The 18,233-nt window shown below is 46.0% G+C and overlaps 1 protein-coding gene across 6 annotated transcripts in view; it reads left to right on the top strand.

Annotated features, from left to right (window-relative positions):
• LOC110515537 (plasma membrane calcium-transporting ATPase 1) overlaps positions 1–18,233 on the top strand; it is a 51,837-nt gene that overhangs the window by 16,450 nt on the left and 17,154 nt on the right. For all 6 annotated transcript variants that reach the window (XM_036957087.1, XM_036957084.1, XM_036957088.1 and 3 more), the window contains exons 3-9: positions 4,646–4,843; positions 6,405–6,662; positions 7,038–7,163; positions 9,139–9,306; positions 11,296–11,328; positions 13,267–13,422; positions 15,968–16,182. In XM_036957087.1, the coding sequence (XP_036812982.1) occupies positions 4,646–4,843; positions 6,405–6,662; positions 7,038–7,163; positions 9,139–9,306; positions 11,296–11,328; positions 13,267–13,422; positions 15,968–16,182 (1,154 nt within the window). The remainder of the gene's footprint in view (positions 1–4,645; positions 4,844–6,404; positions 6,663–7,037; positions 7,164–9,138; positions 9,307–11,295; positions 11,329–13,266; positions 13,423–15,967; positions 16,183–18,233) is intronic.

Below are 18,233 nucleotides of genomic sequence, written 5' to 3'. Positions count from 1 at the left end.
GTACTGTATGCTAGCTAGAGACAATTTTAGTGTAAGTAGTCATGACAGTTGGTGTTTTATTAAGGATAAGCGAGGGTCAGATCAGGTAGGGTTATCTGTCCATTTGAGTTAGGCCTTGTGCATGTTCAGAAACTTGTTGTAGTAGTGCCCTTCCTTGTGTCATGTAAAAATGTTCCCAATTCTCCTTTTCACTTTCTGACTGTTCTACTCGATTGTGATGTCATTTTGTAAAATTTCTCACATCCTGAAAATTGTCACAGTTCAATAATTGCATGCACGTCTGCTTATGTGGATGGCTGAGCTCGTGCGGCTGTCTCTTCCACCCCCTCGGCCTTAATTAGCTAGCTACGGGTTTATTTAGCTATACAAACAAGCTACAACTGCACACCTCTGACAACCAAGCCATCTCGATCAGCATGACCACAAATTATGCTAGCTAGCTAATTGAGGGTGTGGCGAGACATTCGCACAAGCACAGCCATCCACCTAAGCAGACGCGCGTGCAATTATTGAACTGTGACAATTTTCAGGCTCAGAGAAATGTACATGTCACAATCAATCAGAACACAGTCAAAACAATCAGAATGTGACAATTGAATTGGGGACATTTTGACATGACACCCTGCCCCTGATAATCTAGAATAGCTCCACATTGTTTCCTCCACAGCGTGTGCAGTGCAGCAGCTCCACTACTTGGCTGGGTGGCCCAGAGTTTTTAACACATGTATTTCAATCAGCTCATTCACTATTGGCCCAGGAAATGAAGCCGTCATTTAAGATTACTGCCAGCTTGACAATCGAAAGAGGATTGCTAATTAGTTAGTAGGCCATTTCTCCATTCTAAATCGCAGTACTTAAACTAATCTTTTGTCCACTTCCAGCTTTTATTTGGAAAATATGCTTTCTTCGCTGGTTACAGTATTACTAGGGACAGCATTGACATTTTATTTTAAAGGGAGCAGGCCTTCCTATAACCCTTGAATGTCACTATATTTAGGACAGAATACTATATGTACTCAGACCTCCACAGAGCTATTTTCTACACTGTAACCACCATCTTTCTCCTTTTACTAGAGCCAGTAACATAATTCCCAAGGATGTTTCCCACTATTATTTCAGCACTGAACAGACTGTTCTTATGTCCCTTAACCATATTCTTCTGTTTAAGATGAATTTGAAAAAGCTCTGCTCCCGAGCAACAATATTATTGCCAAACTTAGGGACGCGTTAATGCAGAGTTGTTTTTCACACAGGAAACAAAATATAAAAAATGTAAGAAATATCTTGTGTTTTATAAAACGCAGCTCTGAAATGCTTCTTATTGTCATTTCTGCTCATCTTCATACTCATTTTGTGCTTTCGTTGCGCTTCTCCACTCGGATGAGAAATCTTGGCTCATCGTCAGACCAATCAATTTCCTGCATTCAGGAACGGCCATTCTATCAGCAGACAGCGCTCAGACTGATGTGTAGCTACTTTGTTTGGTGTTCTTTTTCTCTCTCCGTAAAATTTAATATTAACTGGCTACTTTCTTTTAGAAACATTTGAAATATGATGGCCATGCATTATTTTTTCAAAAAAGCTAATATACTTGTGCAGTTGCTAGCCAAAATAGCATTGCACTTCAGTTGTCATCTGATCAAATTGTAGCCATTTTCTGCTGAATGCATCTGTAGTTGCTCACCCCTAATCACTATCGAAGCAAAAAAACACGGACACTTTTTCAATCTAAAACGCAGGTGAAAAGGTTTCAAATGCAGATTGATGGTCTGCGTTTTGATTTCTGAAAGCTAATGCAATCCCCAAATCTTCTCAGATGGCCCGCTCCTTCTTTCACTATTGTTCAAACTCTTCAGAGTAGACACATTTTGGGTGCTACTACATTTATCTGGTGATAAATCTCGTGGGAGTGCTGTAATACACATCTGCCTGCAGATTGATTTACCTGTTATCTCTGGCTTTAAAGTCCCTTCAGCAGGACAGTTGATTGATCACTTCTGGGTTTGTCTCTGGTTATTGGTGATTTCATGGTGTTTTGTTTTTGAACCTACCTGTACTTTTTAAGCTGTGTCAGTCTTGCTAGTATCGTTCTCTTTTGAAATCAAGGCTATGTCTGACACAGAATCTCTGGTAGACTTTGCGCAGAATGCTGATGGAACACAAAAGTATGTTTCCTAATTGTTAGGGCAAGATTGTCAAATGAAAACTTTTCTTGCTCCTGTCTATTGCTGGGCTTCCCAAACTCTGTCCTGGGCCCCCCGGATGCATGTTTTGGTTTTTGCCATAGCACTACACAGCTAATTACAAATAGTCAAAGCTGGATGATGAGTTGGTTATTTGAATAAGCTGTGTAGTGCTATGGTCCTGTAGGTTTTCACTCCAACCCTAATCTAGTGCACGGTGAACCTACAGGAGGGTAGTTCTCCAGGAACAGGGTTGGAGAATCCTGGTCTATAGTCGAATACGACTCCATTCCTCCAGACCCCAAACAGTAATCATTTGTATTGTAGCCCTGGACAAGCACACCCGATTCAACTTGTCAAATAATTGTCAAGCGCTAAATGAGTTGAATGAGGTATGTTTGTGCCAGTCTACAACTAAAATGTGGGCTGTTGGGGCTGCTGGAGGACTTTTACTGAACTAAAAGTAGCAGGTTTGTTATAAAGATGGACGCCTGCTAGGGGAAGCTATTCTAGATGTCTCCTCTCTCTGTCTGCGGAGATCATGTAGCCACAGCTGTTTTGCCCAAATCATTTTACCACCTGCACCACGAGTGAAGTCCAGAGGGCTAATTTTAAACCACAGAGTCGGCAGAATAGGACAGTACTTGGAGGGGTTAAGCTGGGACAAGTCGATTATTAAAGAGTTAATGAATAGCTGCGCGGGTGACTGGTGATGGACTAGCTAAGTGATTCCAACGCTAACATGATTTGAACCTTTTGTTTTGTCATACGTCCTCTTGCCTAAATCATTCTCTTGTCACTAATGTTTATTTCACTAATGTGGGGATGGGGGGGGGGGGGGGGGGGTGGAATGATCAAGCTGTAAACGGTGAGTCATCAGCAGCAGCACCTCATACACACACGCGTGCGCGGGGGGGGGGGGGGGGGGGGGGGGGGGAGAGACTGCATTGCTGCCCCTCGACCCACACTACTTTAACGTGTAAACACACACAGAAATATACATGTATTACGAGATACAGTTTGATGCACACATAGACAGCAGCTTTAAAACGTCCTTTAAAAAAAATCTGGAAACGATCAGTCAAATGACTAATATCATGGGGTTTACATTATAGGCTAATTGCTGTAAGTAGGCTTTGAGCAGCAGCGCAATATTCTACTCTATTGCTCACTACTTGTTGTTCTGTGGGGTGAATTCCAGCATGCTTTCCACCAGGGGTTTGATGTAATACTGTGAATAGAGTGGTCTTGACATGGCCAAATTGCCCCGTCTCCTGGGCTTGAAACATTACACTGGATGTTGCTGTAGCATGTTCAAAAGTTGATTCTGACAGCTCCTTTAGGCAGAGAATCGTATCTCAGCAGGTGTGCATGCACCGTCTCCTCCATTCTATCCTTCACTCCTCTCCTCCTCCATCCCACTGCTGCTCTGCAATGCTGACTAATTACCCACTGCTACACGTGATGTCATTGCTCAGTGCTTGAATGCAGACTCTGGGCACTTGCTGACCCTTCTGCTGCTGTTCGGTCTCCATTCATTAGACTGGGAGCCTCATCCTCCCAACTGACTCCCTACAGCCTCCCAGTCTAGTCTCCCACTCTTCATTAGTCCATGTCTGTCTGTCTCAAGCTATCTCTCTCTAGTCTCTCTGTTGCGCTCTTAGAGCCTGCTTAAAACCTCCCAATTTATCTCCCAGATCACTTTTGATTAGTCTCTCTTCTCTCTGTCTTTCTCTCTATCTGCCTCCACAGTTCAGTGTGCTTAAATAGAGGTTGAAAAAGCCACATCAAATGTATAAAGGTATTTTGAATCTGACCGCCCCCCTTTGACTGTGGAGAGCAGCCATTTGAGTGAGTGGTACGGCAAGCGGAATGCTCTCTGCACACAAATGAATGGGTCTGCAGAGCAGTCGGGCCTTGTCACGTTGAATGTGAGACAATGATCGGGCCTTGCTGTGACTGTCTGAATGTCAAAATGATCACTGCATCTCCAGTTATCAATCATTGACAGGGGAAAGTCACTTGTGTGATTTATCTTAATATCATGACTCCTCGATTTTTATTTTTATATCCTGGAATTCTACCCTTGAAAAATCTGAGACCGAGGCGTCGGTTGACTTGTTATTTTTCAGAAGTAGAACGTGTATTGTTGCCCGGTGGCATTGTTGCTTCAAGAGCCCTGCCACAGAATACGGCTCTCTGACCATTTGGGTTGGTATTCACTGAATCTATTCCGTCTTTCTGATCCTGGCCATTTTCATTTAATTCATTCACCAAATTTCTACATGCATGGTTGTTGATGAGGTTAATGGGACATTGGATATTGCCATTATTTTCCCCCAGACTTGTCGTCTGTGGGTATGGTAATGGTTGTCAAATATATATCTCAATGGTAAACTAAGAAAATGTAGAAACACAAATGTACTGTCTTAATTTAATCTAATTCCATCTCTTTCCCCCAGGTTTAAGTGGGCAGCCCGCAGACATCGACAAAAGAAAAGAAGTGTTCGGGCAGAACTTAATACCTCCGAAAAAACCCAAAACATTTCTTCAATTAGTTTGGGAAGCATTGCAAGATGTAACACTGATTATCCTGGAAGTGGCAGCCATAGTTTCATTAGGCCTTTCTTTCTATAGACCTCCAGATGCCGAAAGAGAACGTAAGCATCACCTCTATTTACTTCTTGTACTTGATGCCTAGGCAGTAGTGGAGTTAACTCTGTGGTTGTCTGACCATCCTGTGCTAGCTCAGATGTTTTCTTTTTAAATCGGAGCACTTTGGATCAGCGTGATAGTTTGTAAACCACCTACAGTGACTTCAGAAAGTATTCACACCCTTGACTTTTTCCACATTTTGTTACAAGGTGGGATTAAAATGGATTTAATTATTTATTTATTTGTTAACGATCTGAACAAAAGGTCCCAACAAACATAATGATTTGTATTCAGGACATGAAGTTAATTTCTTTGCCACATTCTTTGCAGTTTTACTATAGTGCCTTATTGCAAACAGGATGCATGTTTTGGACTCTTTTATTCTGTACAGGCTGCCTTCTTTTCACTCTGTCATTTATGTTAGTATTGTGGAGTAACTACAATGTTGACCAAACCTCAGTTTTCTTCTATCACAGCCATTAAACTCTGTAACTGGTTTAAGTCTCCCGACACTTTGGGCTGCCGAGTGGTGCAGCGGTCTAAGGCACTGCATCTCAGTGCAAGAGGTGTCACTGCAGTCCCTGGTTCGAATCTAGGCTGCATCACATCCGGCCGTGATTGGGAGTCCCATAGGGTGGAGCACAATTGGCCCAGCATTGTCCAGGTTTGGCCAGGGTAGGCCATCCTTGTAAATAAGAATTTGTTCTTAACTGACTTGCCTAGTTAAATAAAAATGAAGTCACCATTGGCCTCATGGTGAAAATCCTGAGCGATTTCCTTCCTCTCCGGAAACTCAGTTATGAAGGACGCCTGTATCTTTGTAGTGACTGGGTGTATTGATACACCATCCAAAGTGTAATTAATAACTTCACCATGCTCAAAGGGATATTCAATGTTTGCTTTTTATATTATTTGTACCCATCTACCAATAGGTCTCCTTCTTTACGAGGCATTGGAAAACCTCCCTGGTCTTTGTGGTTGAATCTGTGTTTGAAATTCACTTCTTGCCTGAGGGATCTTACTGTCTGTATGTGTGGGGTACAGAGATGAGGTAGTCATTCAAATATCATATTTAACACTAGTGAGTCCATGCAACTTTTTATGTGACTTATTAAGCAAATCTTTACTCCTGAACTTATTTAGTATTTCCATAACAAGGGCTTGAATACTTATTGACTCAAGACAATTCAGATTTTCATTTTGAATTCATTCTAAAATCATATTTCCACTTCGATGTTATGGAGTATTGTGTTTAGGCCAGTGACAATTAAATTCAGGCTCCAACACAACCGAATGTGGATCAAGTCAAGGGGTGTGAATACTTTCTGAAGGCACTGCAGGTGTCCATTGTACTGCACTGTGTACATTTTTATTTGTATTTTGACTTAAATGCACTGCAGAGGGATAGTTTATTTAAAATAAAATCTGTGGACGGCAATGCCGTCTGGGCCTGGTTGTCACCCGTTTACTATTTAATTACCAGCATTTAATGATATGTGTTCAGATTCAGTCTGTTAGACACCTGGCAGTGTATCCCTGTAACTGTGTGCTTTGATCCTTATGCAGACTGTGGGAGCGCAGCTGGAGGGGTGGAGGATGATGGTGAGGCAGAGGCGGGCTGGATCGAAGGCGCCGCCATCCTGCTGTCGGTCGTCTGCGTGGTGCTGGTGACAGCGTTCAACGACTGGAGCAAAGAGAAGCAATTCCGCGGCTTGCAGAGCCGCATCGAACAAGAGCAGAAGTTTGCCGTTGTCCGCGGCGGCCAAGTCATCCAAATCCCCGTGGCTGAGATTGTGGTCGGCGACGTTGCACAAATAAAATACGGTAAGAGGGACCTCTTTCTGCGTCCCAAATGGCACCCGCTTCCCTATATAAGTGCACTACTTTTGACCCGAGCCCCATGGGCCCTGGGTTAAGTGGGCGGTTTTTAAGAAGCGCGGTTTGGCGGGTCATGTTTTGGAGAACGTACAACTCGATCTTTGCCTCCCGAGCCTGTTGGGGAGTTGCAGCGACGAGACAAGATCGAAATTGGGGAGAAAAAATAATAAGTAGTCCACTACAAAGGAAATAGGAAGACATTTAGGGCCCAGTTATCTGTTATTGGCGAGGATGAATTTACCAGAGTGTAATGTATTCTGTTTTCAGCCACGTGTCTTGTGAATTCATTAAGGAATATTTTTTTCTGTTTGTGTCTCCCAGGTGATCTCCTGCCCTCGGATGGTATTCTTATTCAAGGAAATGATCTCAAAATCGATGAGAGCTCCCTCACAGGGGAGTCGGACCACGTCAAGAAAACGCTGGAAAGAGACCCCATGCTGTTGTCAGGTAGCTGTTATATTCTTGTTCTTCTGCCTTGGCTTGTTTTCTTATACTATGAAGCTCATGGTGGTTGTAGATCAGTTTCCCGGCCTAGATTTGACCCCACCCCTAATTGTGGAATAAGCCATTTTTGCAAGTGGAATAGAAGGCCAGGCCCTTGATAGATGTTCTGACTTTGTCATGGAATGGGGTATGCAGGCAGTATCCAGCAATATTCTGAGCTTGAGTCCAGAAGTACTGTCAGGGAATTCTGCGTTTTCCATAAAGATAAAAGATCTTAAGAAATATCTTGCTGTGTTTTGTAAAGGCAGATCTGAAATGCTGCTTATTGAAATCTCTGCTCTGCATCAGACTGGTGTGCTTCCGTTGCACTTCTCCACTTTGATGAGAATGAATTCACCAATGTCAATCAGCAGACAGTGCTCTGACTGATGTGTAGCTACTTTTCTTGGTCTAGCCTACGTTTCTCAGGTAAAATGCTATATTAACTCCAAGAAAAACATTAGGAAATGTAGCTGGCTATATTTTATGATTTTAATATTAGAAATATGATGGCCATGTATTGTTTTTGCAAAAAATCTATATCATAATTGTCAACTAATTTACTTATGTGGGTGCTAGTCAAATAGCGTTGCACTTCTGTTATCATCTGATGAAAATGAAGCGATTATTCTGCCGAATATGTTGCACTAATGTATTTTCTGACTATTGATGCAAAACATCACTGACTTTCAATATAAAACGCAGGTGAAATGGTTTAAAACCCATATTTTGTTGGTCTGTTTGAAAATGCATATTTCTGAACTCTAATAAGGACCCCTGATTGTGGACTTGATGGTGTAGGTCCAAGACTACTTGAGCACTGTGAAATATATATATATATATATCTCTACCTACCTCTAAACCCTGTTTTATTTTGCCGTCCGAGGGTATTGCTCATCTTGTCCCTAATCCCATTTTATGAAGGCCCGTTGATCCTTTAATAAAAGGGCTTTTTATGGTCAGATCCCCAAGGAGGGATTTTAAAAGTGCTTGTTTGCCTCTCCCAGCCCCCTTTGGTCTCACCTCCAAGAGAGTCTGTCTGCCTTTAGTCTGTATCATCACCCCCCCCCAGTTCAGACCAGCCCCTGCCTAATTAATTAATTAACACAGGCATGGGGAGCTCTTAATGCACTTCTCTCTCTGTCTCAGTTGTAGGCGTTAAACTCTGGAGAAAGCTACTGTTGTGTTGTGGGACTCATGTTTCCATTAATTCACTGAGGCTCACAATTGGCTTTTGATTAAAGGCTGGGAGTGTGCGAATGTGTTTGTGTGCTATCATCCAAGATGAGTATTTGAGGCTGGACTCTGCTTTTGAAATGTCATTCCAAAACGTGATACACTTTGTTACGTTTTGTATGCTCTCCATATTTAGCTGTAAATATAGGCCTACAGTTTCTCCGCTCAGATTTACTCACAATGACTACAGGCTCCCGATTCCAGACCCAGGACTGGAAACATCCAAAATATTCCTTACTATCAGTAGCAATTTATAGCAGATACATAATGCCGGGAGCAACAGAGCTTGGCAGGGCACACTGCACTGTCCATGTAATTGTAAGGGGGAATGTTGGTGCCTGTAGCATTAGCTGAGTAATAGTTAGGGGAACACCTAGCATTTACACTGTAGCATTAGCTAGGCGCCTGCCTCTTTGGCCCTACCTCTCCTCTCTATCTGCAGGCAGGTTCAAACATCATGCTTATCTGTATCCCCCAGGTTTACTCACTTTACCACAGGAATCAGCATCTAGGACTGCAAACACCCACATTCCCCTCTCTCCATAGAATTGTACTGTAATGGAAAATGTTAGCATAATCCTAGTCTACATGGCTTTAGTTAAGTAATAGTAAGGAAAAGCCCTAGCAGAGATCTTATACAGTGTAAGCATCAGTTGTATGTCTATGGCGGCACTACCTCACCCACCCCCTTTACCCTCTGCAGGCACTCACGTCATGGAGGGCTCCGGCAAAATGCTGGTCACAGCCGTGGGTGAGAACTCTCAAACTGGAATAATCTTCGCTTTACTGGGCGCCTCGGAGGAAGACGACGATGATGAGGAGGAGAAGGAGGCTAAGAAGAAGGAGAAGAAGGAGAAGAAAGAGAAGAAAAGTACGTTGACATTTCAGAGCACGGCGGAATACATTCATGATTCAGTTCTCTACCCTTGCCTTTTTATCATTTTATTATGCCTTTGCCCGTCACAGAGAACGACGTTTTCCTCTCAACAGTCTTTTGTTGAATTTCTATAGATGCAGTTGATGTGCAGAGAAGTGTGAGAAAGCAGAGTCAGACAGGTAGAGAATCAGTGGCCTCTGTCTGGGCTGCACACGGCAGCACCACTAATCACTTACTCACACTGCAGAGCAGACGGCACTGAGCTGACAGAGGAGAGAGGTTTGAACTAGAGCTAAGCTGAGCACAGGTCAGGTCTCAGCTGTGGTGGGACTTATTTTGGGAGAGCTGCTGCTTCAATGGGAATAGTTGGCAAGGCTTTACTTTAGCACTTGTTGCCGTGTTCAATGCTGCTGTGCCTGTGCAGTCGACAGCCTTGTATTGAGTGCTTTCAGCTCACGATGGGATATATGCTGTTAGTGTTTGTTCTACATATAGCCAAGTGCCTTCTGCCATTCTTTGTTCAGCAATTGTAGTTCTATTCAATCAAGGCCCTGTGTGTGTATACACTACATGACCAAAAGTATGTGGGCACCTGCTGGTCGAACATCTCATTCCAAAATCATGGGCATTAATATGGAGTTGGTCCCCCACTTTGCTGCCATAACAGGCTCCACTCTTCTGAGAAGGCTTTCCACTAGATGGTAGAATCAAAAGGTGTTTGATGGGGGTTGAGGTCAGGGCTCTGTGCAAGCCAGTCATGTTCTTCAATACAGATCTCGACAAACCATTTCTGTTTGGACCTCGCTTTGTGCATGGGGGCATTGTCCTGCTTAAGCAGGAAAGTGCCTTCCCCAAACTGTTGCTACAAAGTTGGAAACGGAATCGTCTAGAATGTCATTGTATGCTGTAGCGTTAAGATTTTCCTTCACATGCACTAAGGGGCCTAGCCCAAACTATGAAAAACAGCCCCAGACCATTATTCCTCCTCCACCAAACTTTACAGTTGGTACGATTTATTGGAGCAGGTAGTGTTCTTCCAGAATCCACCAAACCCAGATTAATCTGTCGGACTACCAGATGATGAAGTGTGACTCGTCACTCCAGAGAATGTGTTTCCACTGCTCCGGAGTCCAATGGCAGTGAAAGCCGTGTGGCTACACGGCCATGGAAACCAGTTATTGTGTTGACGTTGCTTTCAGAGGCAGTTTGGAACTTGGTAGTGAGTTGCAACCGAGGACAGATGATTTTTACTCGCTTCAGCGGTCCTGTTCTGTGAGCTTGTGTGGCCTACCACTTCGCAACTGAGCCTTTGTTTCTCCTAGACGTTTCCACTTCACAATAACAGCACTTACAGTTGACTGGGGCAGCTCGAGCAGGGTAGAAATTTGAACTGACTTGTTGGAAAGGTGGCATCCTATGACGGTGCCACGTTGAAAGTCAATGAGATCTTCAGTACGGCCATTCTACTGCCAATGTTTGTCTATGTATGGAGATTGAATGGCGGTGTGCTTGATTTTATACACCTGCCAGCAGGGGGTGTGGCTGAAATATCCAAATCCATTTATTTGAAGGGGTTTCCACATACTTTAGTGTATGTGTGCATACGTTTCAGGGTTTTGAAACAAGTTAATATACTTTAGTAGGATGTGGATACATTTTCAGGCTTTCGGTGTGTTTGTGTATGATGAAAGTGGCTGGCTGTAGTTCTATTGTGTGTGTGGACTTGTTTGGTATGAGGCGAGGGTGTAAGAATGGCCTATTGGCTGGAGGAGCTGATTTAGAATGTGCGTGTCATAATGTAATCCCAGCATTCATCTGTTTGGCTTCTCATAAAAATGATTGGCGGCTCTCACGGTATCAAATCAAAATGGGAGATTTACATAATTGGAAGTATATTAAATTGGTCAGAATTGCAGCCGTTTGCAAATTGCTCCCCAATAAGTGACTGACTCTATTCCTCTGGATTTTACTTTCCATCCACAGAGCAAGATGGAGCAGCTGAAAACCGCAAGAAAGGTGAGTGTAACAGGCCGGAGTGCGTTTTCATTTCCTTTTGACTTGGTTGCACTCTGCTACAGTACCTTGATCTGTTTTGCTCTACATTATTGCCTTCTCCTCAGCCCATTTAACAGTATTGGATTTTAGTTAAACCTTGATCTGTCGCTTAGCCTGGTGTCAGTAGAAGTAGCTTAATCTGTATCGGGTCAGGTTGTTTCCCCATGCTACTCTGTGGCCTTGTGGGTCAGAGTGTGCATGCCCGTGACTGGTCCATTCATTGTCTAGTCTGGGCCAGTATGTTACCTTCTCTCTCTCGCCCTCTCTCCCTTGCCTCGCCAAGAATTTAGCGGCAGGTGCTGTTGAATTCAGCTATGGCGATTTAGCGAGGAGATTACAGCCCTGTAACAATCTTGGGGAAGAGCATCTTCTTTTTGGCCTTCTCGCTCCCTGTTTCTCTCTCTTATTGATTGAGGACGTAGCTGTCCAATCTGAACCCTTCATTCTATAGTACTCATAGACCTTGTCAGCTGTTCAGCGTCATGCTATTGTACGACCGTGAGACCCAGCTCTCTAAAGTCCATTGAGTCAGCCAGTGTCTACAGAGCGGCAGCTGTGCTGTTAGCTAGCGGAGCCTGTTCATTGAGGTCCTGGCGCTGCTCCTTTGTGCACAGATTCTCTCTTTGCCAGGAGTGAGCAGAATAATCCTTCAGTCTGGGATTACAGGCTGTGTAAATGCAGAACACACCACCTGGGAATATTGTGGCACCCATCCTGCAGATGCTGGCTGTGTGGCTCCTGGCATCAGCAAGGGAGGAGCCTGGGGATAGAATCGATTGGTGATATGTAATGACTGTTCAGTCAGTCCAGGGCTGGGAGAGAGACAGACAGTATATGATGACTGTTCAGTCAGTCCAGGGCTGGGAGAGAGACAGACAGTATATGATGACTGTTCAGTCAGTCCAGGGCTGGGAGAGAGACAGACGGTATATAATGACTGTTCAGTCAGTGGTAATGATAATGATTTTATCATTTGGAGAGTTGGGTAAGAGATCAGCCCTGCTGGCCTGCCTAGCCCGCCTGTCCACCGTCAGACCAGGGGCTCAGCGACTTTTATGTTACTTGGTCAGATGAGTCAAGGTGTCTGCTGACGTTTCCAAACCTGGGAGGGAAGGGGGCTTTAGAGGAATTGACATGGTGTCTGTCTGGCCACTGTCCCAGCGGATTCCACAGATCCCAGGGCTGCTGCTCTCTGAGTGGGAATATGGTAATTAGATTCCTACCAAATTACATTTTGGACTGGACTCAAAATTGCGATGACTTTTACCCCAAGTTCCCTTCCAAAAGCACTCCTCTGTGAAGCCAAAGCCTAAAGAAAAGGTTTGCAAAAAATATGGCACCCTGTTAAGTCTCTTTGAAAATGACTCCTTATTGAATCACACTAAAGGACTGGAGAGATGGAACTACTAGTCATTGATTTTCCAACTTGCTTATCTCAACCCCGCCCCCCTCAACTTCTATGTCCAAAGTTTGTTTGCTTTAACAGTTGTGCAGTGACTTGCTTTTTTAAATGAACATACAAGAATGAACAGTAATCAGGTTATGGTCAGTAGGCATGAAGTAAGAAATGTTTTGAAATAGAAAAATGACAATGGGCCATTTGATTGTATGTTGTACCTGTAAATCCTGTTTCAAAATCTTAGTTTGCGCTTGTTGCCTGCTGAACATGAGCCTTGTAGGCAGAAAGGCAAGGCTACTAGTGCTGGTTTTCCTTCCTAACTGCTAGTTCATTCAACAGCTAATTGGTTGGCAAAACAGTCCAGTTGATTAGAACTAAAACATGAAAACTAGAGGCGTTCTCACACTTGAGGGCTGGTAATTGAAACTGCAGTAGGAGTACCTCCATTCTGAATCAGTCCAACCTTTAAGTCCACGTCTCCTCTCTTCTCTCCCCCTCAGCTAAAGCCGCGGACGGAGCCGCCATGGAGATGCAGCCGCTCAACAGCGACGAAGTCGACATCGACGAGAAGAGGAAATCCAACTTGAAGGAGAAGAAGGAGAAGTCCGTTCTCCAGGGGAAGCTAACCAAATTAGCAGTACAAATTGGCAAAGCCGGTCAGTGAACTTCTTCTCTTTTCTCTCTCTCTGTCGCTCGCTGTCTCGCTCTGTCGCTCGCTGTCTCGCTCTGTCGCTCGCTGTCTCGCTCTGTCGCTCGCTGTCTCGCTCTGTCGCTCGCTGTCTCGCTCTGTCGCTCGCTGTCTCGCTCTGTCGCTCGCTGTCTCGCTCTCTCTCTCGCTGTCTCGCTCTCTCTCTCGCTCTCTCTCTCGCTCTCTCTCTCGCTCTCTCTCTCGCTCTCTCTCTCGCTCTCTCTCTCGCTGTCTCTCTCGCTGTCTCTCTCGCTGTCTCTCTCTCGCTGTCTCTCTCTCGCTGTCTCTCTCTCGCTGTCTCTCTCTCGCTGTCTCTCTCTCGCTGTCTCTCTCTCGCTGTCTCTCTCTCGCTGTCTGTCTCTCGCTCTCTCGCTCTCTCTCTCGCTGTCTCGCTCTCTCTCTCTCGCTGTCTCGCTCTCTCTCTCTCGCTGTCTCGCTCTCTCTCTCTCGCTGTCTCGCTCTCTCTCTCTCGCTGTCTCGCTCTCTTTCTCTCGCTGTCTCTCTCGCTGTCTCTCTCGCTGTATCGGTCTCTCTCTCGCTGTCTCTCTCTCGCTGTCTCTCTCTCGCTGTCTCTCTCTCGCTGTCTCTCTCTCGCTGTCTCTCTCTCTCGCTGTCTCTCTCTCTCGCTGTCTCTCTCTCTCGCTGTCTCGCTCTCTCTCTCGCTGTCTCGCTCTCTCTCTCGCTGTCTCGCTCTCTCTCTCGCTGTCTCGCTCTCTCTCTCGCTGTCTCGCTCTCTCTCTCGCTGTCTCGCTCTCTCTCTCGCTGTCTCGCTCTCTCTCTCGCTGTCTCGCTCTCTCTCTCGCTGTCTCGCTCTCTGTCTCTCTCGCGCTCTCGCTGTCTCACTCTCGCTGTCTCGCTCACGCTCTCGCTGTCTCGCTCACGCTCTCGCTGTCTCGCTCTCACTCTCGCTGTCTCGCTCTCTCGCTCTCGCTGTCTCTCTCTCTCGCTGTCTCTCTCTCTCGCTGTCTCTCGCTCTCGCTGTCTCGCTCTCTCTCTCTCTCTCGCTGTCTCGCTCTCTCTCTCTCGCTGTCGCTCTCTCGCTGTTGCTCTCTCGCTGTCTCGCTCTCTCTCTCGCTGTTGCTCTCTCGCTGTCTCGCTCTCGCTGTTACTCTCTCGCTGTCTCGCTCTCTCTCTCGCTGTCGCTCTCTCGCTGTCTCGCTCTCTTTCTCTCTGTCGCTGTCTCGCTGTTTCTCGCTCTCTCGCTGTCGCTCTCTCGCTGTCGCTCTCTCGCTGTCGCTCTCTCGCTCGCTGTCTCTCGCTCTCTCGCTGTCGCTCTCTCTCTCGCTGTCTCGCTCTCTCGCTCTCTCTCTCGCTGTGTCGCTCTCTCTCTCGCTGTGTCTCTGTCTCGCTCTCTCGCTCTCTGTCTCGCTCTCTCTCTCGCTGTCTCGCTCTCTCTCGCTGTCTCGCTCTCGCTCTCTCTCTCGCTGTCTCTCTCTCGCTGTCTCGCTGTCTCGCTCGCTGTCTCGCTGTCTCGCTCGCTGTCTCGCTCGCTGTCTCGCTCGCTGTCTCGCTCGCTGTCTCGCGCGCGGTCTCGCGCGCGGTCTCGCTCGCGGTCTCGCTCGCGGTCTCGCTCGCGGTCTCGCTCGCGGTCTCGCTCGCGGTCTCGCTCGCGGTCTCGCTCTCTCGCTCGCTGTCTCGCTCGCGGTCTCGCTCTCTCGCTCTCTCTCTCGCGGTCTCGCTCTCTCTCTCGCGGTCTCGCTCTCTCTCGCGCGGTCTCGCTCTCTCTCTCGCGGTCTCGCTCTCTCTCGCGCGGTCTTGCTCTCTCGTGGTCTTGCTCTCTCGCGGTCTCGCTCTCTCGCTCGCGGTCTCGCTCGCTCGCTGTCTCGCGCTGTCTCGCTGTCTCGCGCTCTCTCTCTCGCTGTCTCGCGCTCTCTCTCTCGCTGTCTCGCGCTCTCTCTCTCGCTCTCTCTCGCGCTCTCTCTCTCGCTCTCTCTCGCGCTCTCTCTCTCGCTCTCTCTCGCGCTCTCTCTCTCGCTCTCTCTCTCGCTCTCTCTCGCGCTCTCTCTCTCGCTCTCTCTCTCGCTCTCTCTCTCGCTGTCTCGCGCTCTCTCTCTCGCTCTCTCTCGCTGTCTCGCTCTCGCACGCTCTCTCTCTCGCCATCGCCCGCCCTCTCTCTTGCCCTCTCTCTTGCCCTTGCTCGCTCCCCCCCGCTCTATCCCCTCTCCCCCGTTGCTCTCTCTCCCCCTGCTCTTTTGTGGTTTCGTTCTCTCTCCCCCCTTTCTCTTGCGGTCGCACTCTCTGAGGTTCTGGTCAGTACTCTGTAGTCTAGTAGGAAGACCTGGGGTGTATTCATTACCTCTTGCATCGGAAACTGTTTGAGAACCAAATGGAAACTAACAGAAAAACTTGGAGGGATGTACCTTAATTTGTCCAATAGAAACTTTAGTTTTGGTTGCAAAACATTTTCCGTTGACAGTAAACGTTTTAGCAACAGAATGGGCGTAATGATTACACTCCTGTTGATTTATATTGTGGATGAAGAGTGATGAGTCTCACTACTGTGTTCTCTCTAGGCCTGGTGATGTCTGCCATCACGGTCATCATCCTGGTGGTGTTGTTTGTGGTGGACACCTTCTGGGTGCAGGGCCTGCCCTGGCACAAGGACTGCACACCCATCTACATCCAGTTCTTCGTCAAGTTCTTCATCATCGGCGTCACCGTGCTGGTGGTGGCCGTCCCCGAGGGTCTTCCCCTGGCCGTCACTATCTCCCTGGCCTACTCCGTCAAAGTAGGTTCCCCTTCGCCTCAGGGTCTGCAGCAAAATCACTATACCAGACAATAAGCCATTTTATTGGTTGTAGTTGTCTGAATATGGAGTGCCTGTCAGGGCTGTGAATATATGGAGTAAATATAAAGATTAGCTGGCTACTCACTAGCACGTAGGCTTGTGCTTGAGAGATTGTTTATGAGACCTGTGTTGGGTTTCTATTAATGCCTGTTGTAAGAAGTTAGTCATTATTAGTGGATGTGCATGGTTCTTTTATTTATTTATTTATTTATTTGTATATATATATATATATATATATTTTACCTTTATTTAACTAGGCAAGACAGTTAAAGAACATATTCTTATTTACAATGACGGACTTGTTCAGGGGCAGAACGACAGATTTGTACCTTGTCAGCTCAGGGATTCGATCTTGCAACCCTGTCCTTCTGGTTACATTTGTTACAAAAATGGCATTTTCATAGACTTGAAAGCCAGATCAGTGATTATTGCAAAAAAGCAAGTTAAACTATTTGTATTAAATAATTAGTGGGTGTTATGGTTGTGGAAGGCTTATATTTAGCCTAGGTATCATTTAATTATTCCTGACTGTTTGAAATGCACTGTATTGAAGACGAAGCTTATTTAGAGAAAATTGTATTTTTTTTTCATCAAAAATCTCATTCCAAAATCATGGGCATTCATATGGAGTTGGTCCCCCCTTTGCTGCTATAACAGCCTCCACTCTTCTGGGAAGGCATTCCACTAGATTTTGGAACATTGCTGCGGGGACTTGCTTCTGTTCAGCCACAAGCGTTAGTGAGGTCTGGCACTGATGTTGGGTGATTAGGCCTGTCTCCCAGTTGGCATTCCAATTCATCCCAAATGTGTTCGATCAGGGCTTTGTGCAGGCCAGTTAAGTTCTTCCACACCGATCTCAACAAACCATTTCTGTATGGACCCCGTTTTGCATGGGGTTGTTGTAATGCTGAAACCGGAAAGGGCCTTCCCCAAACTGTTGGAAGCACAGAATCATATCGAATGTCATTATATGCTGTCACAATAAGATTTCCCTTAACTGGAACTAAGTGGCCTAGCCCGAACCATGAAAAACAGTCCCAGACCTATTATTCTTCCTCCACCAAACTTTAAAGTTGGCACTATGTATTTGGGCAGGTAGCGTTCTCTTGGCATTCACCAAACCCAGATAAATCCGTCAGACTGCTAGATGGTGAAGCGTGATTCATCACTCCAGAGAACGCATTTACACTGCTCCGGAGTCCAATGGCGGCAAGCTTTACACCACTCCAGCCGACGCTTGGCATTGTGCATGGTAATCTTAGGCATGTGTGCGGCTGCTCGGCCATGGAAACCCATTTCATGAAGCTCCCGACTAACCGTTCTTGTGCTGACATTGCTTCCAGAGGTAGTTTGGAACTTGGTAGTGAGTGTTGCAACCGAGGACAGATGCTTTTTACGCGCTTCAGCACTCGGCGCTCCCGTTCTGTGAGCTTATGTGGCCTACCACTTCGTGGCTGAGCCGTTGTTTCTCCTAGACGTTTCCACTTCACAATAACAGCACTTACAGTTGACCGGTGCAGCACTAGCAGGGCAGAAATTTGATGAACTGAAAGGTGGCATCCTATGACGGTGCCACGTTGAAAGTCAATGAGCTCTTCAGTAAGGCCATTCTACTGCCAATGTTTGTCTATGGAGATTGCATGGCGGTGTGCTCGATTTTATACACCTGTCAGCAACATTTTGTGGCTGAAATAGCACAATACACAAATTTGAAGGGGTATCAACATACCTTTATATAAAGTGTATATCATGACTCACCCATAAGTTTGAAAACATACATTTTTTTTAGGCCATATCGCCCAGCCATTGTGGCTGTCCAAGGTTACAATTCATCAGTTAACTTCCTGGTGTAGCTTTTCACCGCGAGCAGTGTGAACAGACCCACTGCCAACGAGCTTTACCTGTTAACTCAAGCTTCATTCGCTTGCATAGTAGGTTAGCCCTTCACTTAGCTAAGACTGTAGCTTTAAGAGGCTAGCCTTCCATGATAC

Source organism: Oncorhynchus mykiss, chromosome 21 (assembly GCF_013265735.2).
Source record: "Oncorhynchus mykiss isolate Arlee chromosome 21, USDA_OmykA_1.1, whole genome shotgun sequence".
Lineage (NCBI taxonomy): Eukaryota > Metazoa > Chordata > Actinopteri > Salmoniformes > Salmonidae > Oncorhynchus > Oncorhynchus mykiss.
Note: the sequence above shows the minus strand (reverse complement) of the source record. Positions and strands in the feature narration are given on the sequence as shown.